The sequence below is a fragment of the Branchiostoma lanceolatum genome, chromosome 13, assembly GCF_035083965.1.
Source record: "Branchiostoma lanceolatum isolate klBraLanc5 chromosome 13, klBraLanc5.hap2, whole genome shotgun sequence".
Taxonomy (NCBI): domain Eukaryota; kingdom Metazoa; phylum Chordata; class Leptocardii; order Amphioxiformes; family Branchiostomatidae; genus Branchiostoma; species Branchiostoma lanceolatum.
Genome location: NC_089734.1, coordinates 10,550,031 through 10,560,522, shown reverse-complemented (window position 1 = coordinate 10,560,522; position 10,492 = coordinate 10,550,031). Strand labels below are relative to the sequence as shown.

The following is a 10,492-nucleotide window of genomic DNA, read 5'->3' as shown; positions in this document are numbered from 1 at the left end:
AATTTTGAACTTTTAAATGTCAGCATTTTGATTTTAAACAAGTGCAGAAACGATAGGCCTGGGCCCAGCTACGTACAAAACGCACACATACACACACATACACACACATGTACACACACACACGCACGCACGCGTGCGCGCACACACACACACACACACACACACACACACACATGCAGCTCGTATATATAAAGGGTAAAATGCATGGCAACCTTTGTTTGCAAATTGTTCAAAATAAAGAGATTTTTGTGCAGTCCCTTTCAAAACATTTCCAAAATATCTTATTTAATTCAAATTAATTCCAACTTTGGTGTTCAATTTTTTGAAGAAATCAGAACTATTGTAGGACCAAGGTTTTATATAGATATAAAACCTCCTTGGTAGGACATAGATATTCTTTCATTACAAATAATTCAAACATATAGCTACTACAAATATCATTCAAAAACCCTCTCAATGAAAATGCATGTAAAAAGAATTCATTTATTGCAAGTAGTACATAAATCTAGCATTGCTGTACTAAGTTTATCATGCGGGAAATAGTTTCAGTGCATTTTGCCGCTGCAGTGCAAGATTGATTCGAACTACCAACAAATAATTGCTGGAGAGAATCCACACATGCAAAGGTAATTAATGCATAAAAACAGACTTTTTTGTAGAAATCAATTTACTGTCATGCAATAATCACATTACATGTGAAAATGCAGCAAGTCTCTCCCCTACTTAAGTATTACATGACTATAAGATGTATACATTGGTCCGATTTACACATGCGTTTTTGAATTTGAGTCCACTTGGAGTCAACTCGGGACTGTGCAAGGAGAAGCCTAGGCCACTCAAGTAGCATTTTCTGGTAGGAAAACTCCACTTGAGCAGCCCAAAGGTCCTCATACACAGCCCTGAGTTGACTCCGAAAACTTGTGTATAAATCAGGCCATACTTAGTTACTATCTAACATATACAACATGTAGTAGTAAATAATGCACCTCTATAGAATTTCTTCAAAGCATTACAAATATAGAGCTTGTATATCATTGCTTTTATGTAGTTTTGATCCATGACTAACAGTATCATGGCTTTCAAAATGCATTAACTGAAACATGGGCCCAACACAACAATATGGATGCAAACTGTAACATGTAGAATTTCTTTGAGAACAATGATAATAATCCTTTTAAAGCACCATCTCTGTAACCTACTGCATGCATCAAATCCCCTTATGCTAAATTTTTACTTGATGAAATATAATTTCAGTGTTACAGAATCTTTGATAGGGGCCAGAATTCATATCATAAAAAATCAGCAAAATGAATTTTTCATTAACTACCAGATACAACATAGGTGGTGTGTTAAAATGGCATATACTTTCCCAAGTTTTAATACTAAAATTTTGAATTGAAAACATGTTGCAGTTTTTTTTATTACAAATTATGATACTGAAATCTCATCATATGGAAGCCACATAAATGATTAATTTTCAAGGAAATGAAATAAAACAAAAAAATATAAGTTTTGCATAAATATGTAAATATGATGCAAGAAATACTTCGCAAAATATGTTACTGCCAGCATGTTTCTTACACAGTTGTACATAGAATAATATATTAGTATGCTCCCTACACCAGAATAAAATATAGGAAAAATAAAAGTACACTGAATAAAATAAAGTGATATATACCAAATAGATACCTAGCAGTATGTTTGCATATATGTATATGTTAAGCAGCAAGAGCTGTGAAAGCTATTATGAATAAATAAACTTACCGTGAAAATTGCCTTTTACAAACTTAAAAAAAGTAGTTTTATATCAGTGATGCTACCAGATACAGCAACAGTGTTATGTTGATATTGTAAACTTGAAGTACATGTGTCTAAAAAGAGATGCATACGTACATGTATTGCTTTGTAAAGTGTTTGTAACCACATTATTTGATGGAAAATCTTTGACATCTAGGGATCAAGCTTGTCTGGTGAACAACAGCTGCTGCTGTATGGCATTCTCATCTTTTAAGTGAGAAAGTCTGAACAACATGTTAGAAAGTCTCTGAACAACATACAAGAGATGTCTTTCACAAGAACTTTGGCATAATAGAAGCCTACTCCCACCATATCAGGTTGTTGGAAAAACTAGTCCAGTACACCAGTAGAAAAACCAGAAACTCTGACTGTGCCATCAGAAAGTGCTGACACCTACACTGTGTGATTTGATTAAAGTGGAATGTTTTGAAAAAGAGCACTTTGGTCCTCTTACATTTCATCTCATCATAAGTAGCAAATATTTCTAATTATCTTGACTCCTTGCTACTATCTGTATTTCATAAATTCTCGATCCATTGGGAGAATCGAACTATGCCCTTAACTTTCACTACATCAAAATATACCAAAACAATGAGCAAGATAGTAGGCATCAGAACAATAGAGAAAAGATAAAACAATGTTCAAGTTAAACAATGTTCCACACAGTAACAAGTGGCAACATGTTAAGTTCTAATCTACTTCTTATAGTTTGTCAGGTTGTGGATTCCGAAGTTTCACTGATCCAAATGGATATAAATACTTCACAACAAATGGAAAATGGATTCTGAAAAATACTGTTGCAAAGATTTTACTTGCAATGGATGCTCAGTTTATAAAAACCCTGTGAACCCAGTTTACAAAAATACTTTCAACTTTCTGTAAACATGTACATCATGAACAATGGACTGTTTGTGAGCTATCTACTGAAATTGCTGCTCGCTGTTCTTTTGTACTTTAGCGTTCATTCCCGTTCAGGTTACCATTTGAGAAGGGCTTTTTTATCTTCTTCCCAATGACTTCGACCTGGAAGCCCATTTCTTGCAAAGAAGCGTGGTCCAAGATCATCCGGCCGTCGAACACGAACGCTGGCTTCAACATACTGCTGTAAATACGCTCGTAATCGTACGCCACAAACTCGTCCCATTCCGTGCACACCACAAGCGCGTGCGTCCCTTCCAGAGCCTTGTACGGGTCTGTTTCTATGGTAACCAACTTCTCCACACGGTCTGGGTCGTCGGATATGATTGGCTGCTTGAGGTCGTACAGGATCTGTTCTTTCTTCACCTGTGTGTAGAAAAGAAACATTTAGCAAACACTCATACCTCAGTGCATTTCTTGTGACTAGAAATATTTGAACAAGAAAAGAAGATTATAAAAAGAGTATACAAGTGCCACATTTATAAAGCAAATGAAGTAGATTTAATATTTAGCCAGATAATCACAGAACTTTTTGATGGCGATCAAAAGGGTATTTAACTGAAAAATTCTACCCTTTCTTTCAAAGAAACTAGCCAACAGTTTTGTCTGTCTTATTTCCAGGCAGAAAATCAAAGATGTGGTCATGTACAGAAACGTACAGACTTTTACCCCTAAATATTTTGTTTTCACACATTTGAATTTTTTGAAAGTTTGTAGTGTCCCTTAAGTTTGAGCAAGAAACAAAGAAGCGTTCCTACCTGTGGGTCGTAGATGTGCAGGTGTGCTTCCTCGTCCATCAGGTACTTACACACGTAGATGGAAGATGACTCTCTGGTATCACCTGTTAGCAGACAATAAAACATGTCATCTTACCTCACCTGGTTTATGGTTAGGTCTGAATTGGAAAAAGGGGCCCAGCTCTGGGCTGTTCTTTTTTTCACTTTTGGACGTGACCCCTATATGGCCCCTGCGGGTGCAGGGCTATTTTTGAGCCCGGCCGGGACCCTGAATCATTTTAACTTGGACTTGACATCAACACGGGACCCGGTGACAAATAGAAGCCGTGAACTAATCATGCGAACACCAGGTACCAAATATGTGGCTTTGGAGCCCGGCCGGGACCAGTGTAATTGTGACCTAAGCACTATTGGGCCTTTTCTTTAGTGATTTCTATCAGATAGATGTTGCTGACAAAAATGCAGGATTAGAATGATTAGAACAAGCCTTAATATCAGGGGTATTCATAAGTGGAAGAGATGTATTTGACTTTGCTTTAAATGATGCATACCAAAATAACGTCATACCACAATACCTCCTTTTTGTCAGTAGCATTATACCACATCACTACTAATGATGTGAATATGCAAAACAAACTAAGGCAAAATTTGACGTACCTGTGTCTTTTTTGAAGGCAAATCCCAGAATGGCGATTTTCTTGCCAGTGACAGTGTTGAACAGGCACTCGATGATTCTGTTAGTGAAGCGCCTCCTTTGGTAATCGTTCATGTTGATCACCTGTACATAAGGTATCATAGTTTAGTAACATAAATTAGTTCAAGAACACAAATTCTTAACCCTCCCTCTTCAGAATGCTGCTATAACAAAGAAAAATCTGAGGTAAGGATTCATCTTTAGCAGGACAAAGGTTGAAATACTGTAAATGCAGAAATGTTCGCGGTGGTTTTAAGTTCGCGGTTTTCACGGCTTAAAACCACCGAAAACATTTCGATCCAATACTGTAGCAGTATGTGACTATAGCGCTGCCGCAGACTTAAAACCACCGCGAACACTCCATTTTCGCCTTTCTAATAGCGCAAATAAAAACCATGCAAACTTAATTGCATTTACAGTATAATGTATACACGTCTTAACTTTAACCATGATATCAGGTTTAACATATCCTTCTGCAAACAGCTCCCACCAAACCCCCATGTCTACCCTCCTAGGTTATCTACAGGATTCAGTAAAACCCAATTTTTATCCTCCTACCTCCTGCCAGTATGCTGCCACCTCAGGTAGGTTGAGAGCCTCACACAAGTACACCAGGTTTAATACATCCTTCTGGAAACAGCTCCCACCAAACCCCACACTAGCCTTCAGGAACTTGTTCCCTATCCTGCTGTCCATACCTGAGAGGCAAAAGTCAAAAGTTAGTCATAATCTTTGTACCACAGAAGTGTACATAATGATTCACAGTGTTGTAACAGTGTGGTTCAAGAGCCACTTACTGACCAGTCTAACTGGTCCGGACCATTAGCCTAGAGGTAAGTGCGTTGGGTTTGTGTGCTGGCAACCCAGGTTCACTTCCCAGGAGCCAGGAGACTGTACTACTCGCCCCGTGCGTTTCAGTATCCTAGTAATGTATCAACTTTTCAAAACTTGGTAGTACTTGGAGAATGCAATCCCTTGCTAAGAAAGTATAGATTTTGCCAAGTTAGAATTGGCTGTAGGCATGGAAGTTGAAAGCTTAAGACTTTTAAGATTCAATCAAAGCCTAAGCACACAAAAATTATAAAGATACATTCAAAGCTATCTGAACTATTCTGTTTATAGATAAACCAACCAACCAACCAACCAACCAACCAACCAACCAACCAACCAACCAACCAACAGTGGTATTAAATCTGCTGTAAGTGTAAGAATGCAGTAAGCATGACCCACCTATGGCATGTGCGACCTCTGAGACATTAGCTCCTGTGGCCTCACACACAGCGGAGATGGAGTTGATGCTGCTGATTCGCTGAGCCAGGAAGGCGTTGGCAGCCAGCTTGGAGAGCTCGGAGGACCACGTGTTGGTAGTGAGGATCTTTTCGCGTGGAACCCAGTGGGCGTACACATCTGTAAGGGCCTGGGGCGGAGGGAGGGGGTTAAACGTGTGATTGTTAACCCTCAGAATGCAGTACTTTACTTCATTCATCAAACTCCCACTTCTGACACCGAATACATGTACATTATCAGACTTGGACATCATGATTCTTACAATACAAATATTACAAGCCTTTAAGTTGTTTAAAAATATGATAAAGAATTAAACAACAAATTTTTGTTCTCTTCAAAATTAGCTTGGGTATTGTTGGGCACAAATCTGGCCAGGAAACAGTTGTTGCAGATATCTGCTAAGGGCTAAAATTTGTGCTTGTCAATCAAACATGATGACCCAATCAGAGAGCTACCTGAACTGCCTTGTGCCCCTCCTCTGTTTCCTCTCCACCAATCAGCACCCTGTCTGGGTTCAGGAGATCCTTCACCGCTGTGCCTTCTGCAAGGAATTCTGGGTTGGACATGACCTTGAAAAAAAGGAAAAAAGTTGATTAAGAATTTCAAATTCAAAAGACTGACTCAGTAAAAGACTACTAGTACATGACAGAACTACTTAAATGTCAAAATTGAATGCTCACCTGAATGTTCATGTCTTCCCTGGTGTTTGCAGCGAGAATCCTGCTGATGCTCTCTGCAGCACGGACCGGCACTGTGCTCTTCTCTACCACCATCTTAGTACCTGGAGACACCATGTACAAACACATGAATGGTGCACCATTGCTAGGATGTACAGGGACACCACCTAGCACATCTGTATAAAACTGCAACCTATTGTCAGCTATAATTTCTTCACAGCATATTTGTAAAATATAATTTCATTGCTAGTGTGTCAACAAATACTATTAAACCGGAACTTTCCTACGTCAAATACATGTACCATAATCACATGCAATCCTAGCTTGCCTCTTTCCTTATCTTTAAAAAGAATGACTGATAGAAAGTAGATTTCTTCCTGATAGTAGAGAGTTTACTGAGTGGAGTGAGTACAAATCTATCACCTGTTGCTACATCTGCGATCTTCCTGGCTGCTGATTCGATGTACTTGAGGTCTGCTGCTCTTCCCTTACCCACACCAAATGTCTTGGTTGGCGTGTTCACACAGATGAAGATAAGATCAGCCTCCTGTGAAAATCAGGGGCCAAGGCAAGGATTAGGTGGGCTTGTGTAAGCAACATGTGGGAAATGTCAAGATAGGGACCTACCAGTGTGGCTATCTGAGGCAAGTAAAAATATCACGACCTCATAATGTTTCCCTGCGAAAAAAATTATATAAAAAAATTTTCGTGGATAGAGTTGGTCAGTATGATTTTGATTTGTTTGTTCCTTTGTTCAGACCCATGTAGTGCATAGTGGCACATAGGTCAGCAAGTTTCCTTGCTGTTTCAGTAGCAGGGTATATTTTAACAGTGAGGGGTTGCTAGCCCTTCCCCTTTTAACTTGGATTTCATATAAGAAAAATATGATACATCCAAACATAAATAAGACAAATTATCCTTTATAACAACTGATGTAAACAACATCGTTTTCAAGCGCATCCAAATCTATTCACAATATCATTAACAATGCTTGCCACCAACTTGATCAAGGACCATTCCTACGTTTTTGAACAGTGGTATTCACAAACAAAGCAACGTTGGTAAAACATGACCTCCTTTTCAAGGCCATCCTTTCTTGGCATAAAGTCACTAGGCCTAGAAAAATCAATGTCTTGAAAAAAATTAGTCAGTAGGTAGGTTTTTTTTTTTTCAGTCTGTCAACATAACAGGGTCAACATAAGGGGGTCCTATTTTGGTGGGTCCGTTTGTATCACTTTTTTCCATTGTAATAGAAATAGGAAGAACATGTTGGAAAGCATTTTAATCACTAAGATATCAGATCCAAAATCATATGTTCCTTGATAGTGGTCGACCCTCCAAAGTGCTAGGGTCGACAGGTTTTTAATTTTGTTAGGGTCGGTCGGGTAACCAAAAACACAGCATTGCTTTTCCTAGGCCTTACCTTAATGGCTTTATCCACATCAGTAGAGAAGAAGAGGTTCCTCCCCCTGCAGTTTTCCACCAGATCCTGCAGACCCGGCTCGAAGATGGGCAGCTGGTCCGAGTTCCAGGCATCGATACGGGATTGGCTCAGGTCCACTACTGTCACCTGGAGAGACAAAAAAACAAGACATCAAAGATCTCATACCTCTAGGAAATATTCAGATTTTTTTGGTAAGTTCCTGTTTCATTCCTAGTGTGAATTTCTGGCTAGTTCCTGCCTGTGCAACTTTTAGTCTGTATAATTCAAACTCCCACTGTCCAGGATTTTGATGGCCCCTCCCCGCTGACCGGTTTAATACAGGCGGCCGTTAAAACCTATATATGTACTATGCAACTTTGAACCCGGATCAAGCCAACCATACCATCCTAGGAGAGTAACTTTGGACCCAGACCAAAGTAACTTTCCCATCTTGTCAATCACCCGTTACACCTGACCATCTTCTTTCTCCAATCCTGTCAATCCACAATATTCAAACAATTGAGGTGATCCATTTACTTCAGAAATGGTGTTTGACAAGCAAATATATCTATTAAAGACAGTACCATCCATCTAGTACTGTACATGTTAAAGCAATATGTGGTGAATACATGTACATTCATTAGTAGACCATACCCAGTAAATATTATTCATTAGTAGACCTATAGAACGACTTACAATTATTGGCACACAAAATTGACAGCAGTCTAAGGCAATAATTAACAAATGGGGGCACCGGTAAATAATAAACAAATCGCATGGATAAGCCAAAAGAGCCATGTCATCAGTTGACTGAGTCTGAAAGAAGTAGGGGTGTGTACTTTTCAGTCACTTTTGTTACTAGAGTTTGAGCCTTTCCACAACAGTAAGTCCATTCAAAAGTACAGTTCAGGCTTCTGTTTGTATTTTGTACATATTTGAATACTACTAGGAAGAAAGGTCAGTCCCAAAACTGCTTTATTTTTAACTACATGTATACTATAAAAGTTGAATCTGAGATTACAAATTTCAGCTTCGCACCCTAAATAATAAAAAACATTAATATTAGATATGTAAGTAATTGATAAAAAACATTAATATTAGATATGTAAGTAATTGATAATTTTCGACATGTAATATCTGATACCCAGTAACAATATTTTTTAATGTTTATTTCCTAAGTCCAGAGTACAATATCTGAATACATACTTGTTATAGTGATGAAGTTTCCTAAAAATCACAATCTGTTATGAATTCTGTGATACAAGTAAATTGAAAAGTGTTTCCAGTTGAACTTGTCTGGGCCAATAACCAAGCAAATCACTACCGATTAATCAACTCAACAGGATATCTTGAAAGTTGATAAGTTAAACAGGATGTTTCAAAAGTCAAAACCAGGATGTAACAGTCCCAATGTCAATGGTGGGTGGGACTGCCCAAAACAAGCCTGACTCATGCAGAAATTCCAAGGCTTTTCACTTTCCAACCACACCTACAGAAGGGGAGCAAATATTGCTGCCATTGTTTGCTATGGTGATTGACATGCCTACTTAGCCCCTGTTACCATCAAATCAAGAAATTATTGATTTTGACCAATGAGAAGGGTTTCTCATTGATTGATTGATTGAACACAGTTTTTAAAGCTAGACAGGTTTTGGTACAAAACGGTTCTCCACTTTGAATTCTGTTTAGACCATAATGTGATTAACCAATTCTTCCATATGGTGAAACCCAAGTTAGGTATTAGACAAACTCCTGGAGTGAAGAGAATTAAAAACAGGTTTCCAAGAGAGGTGTGAACAAATAAGGTCTGTCAGGGCGGCAAGGCAAGGCAAGGCAAGGCAGGCACTAACAAAACTATAATCTGGTTAAGACTAACATTGTTGTACAAAATGTACTTTTTAAAGAACTCATTAAAATGGCAACCAGATAATTGATTACCTTTGTTTGCATTATTCTTTCATTTCTTGGGTTGAAAAGAAAAGAAAATATATTAAGAAGCCAAGCAAGCTGATAAAGAAAAAGACTTTTAAGTGTGACGTATGGAAGTGCACATTTGGTGACGTCCGTCCAACGGAGCATGAAACTTAAAATGAAACTTTCACCATATACGTCATTCGGTAACTTAATTGGAGGGCATGATGACAAAACGGTGGGAAAATATGTCCCCTTGGTCACTTGTTGTGCGTCGTGGCACTCTATACTTTTCAAGAACAATAGACATTTACAACACTAATAAAATGTAATCATATTACGGACTTAGCAATGACGTTTAATGGTTGCAGTTGATTAAATTTGAAACGCATATGGAGACTATAAAAAATATAAACGACTTTTCTGTTTTCTTTTGGGATCCTAGTAATTGTGAGTTTTTATCTAGCTTGCAAGCTACTGGTCTTACATTAAATCCACATGATTTACCAAGTAGGCCACAGTAGCTATTCTTTGTAAATTACTAGGACATCAAAAAGTTGAAGTATGTTGAGTGAATTAACATGTGTTTCCATGTTATTTTTCGTACCTGGATATCTGGGCACTTGTAGGCGATCACAGAACAAGTTGGCCCGCCGACGTAGCCCGCTCCGATACAGCAGATCTTGCGTATAGTCGTCATATCTGTGCCGTTTGGTGAGGAAAATTGGAAACGTGGTGTTTTAGCGGCGGGGTTTTTGCTACAGATGACTGGAAACCGGAAGGGACGTCTGCTACCTACGTAAGGGCTGACCTTTGACACTAAACACACCCCTTGCTCATTCCACTGTAGTAGAGTAGGGTAGTATGTTTTTCAAATCAATAAATAAATAAACTAGTAATGAAAACAAACAAGAAAAACACAAAAATAATCAAGTTAAATTTGAAATTAGTTACATTCTGAAGAAATTATTAATAAGTTATGTGCAATATACATTATTGTACTATTTTAGATATTTTTCACTTCTACTGCTTCCCCTTCACTTAGTAG

General features: G+C 38.3%; 1 protein-coding gene across 1 annotated transcript; it reads right to left on the bottom strand.

Moving 5' to 3' along the window:
- Positions 1-463: 463 nt before the first annotated feature.
- Positions 464-10,246, bottom strand: LOC136447146 (UDP-glucose 6-dehydrogenase-like). Its single transcript, XM_066445843.1, has 10 exons — positions 10,052-10,246; positions 7,534-7,680; positions 6,534-6,657; positions 6,114-6,214; positions 5,889-6,002; positions 5,377-5,563; positions 4,705-4,844; positions 4,110-4,230; positions 3,474-3,556; positions 464-3,081 (listed from the first exon to the last, which is right to left on the bottom strand). The coding sequence occupies exons 1-10, from the start codon at positions 10,142-10,144 to the stop codon at positions 2,752-2,754; spliced, it is 1,440 nt and encodes a 479-aa protein (XP_066301940.1). The 5' UTR covers positions 10,145-10,246; the 3' UTR covers positions 464-2,751.
- Between the last annotated feature and the right edge of the window lie 246 nt (positions 10,247-10,492).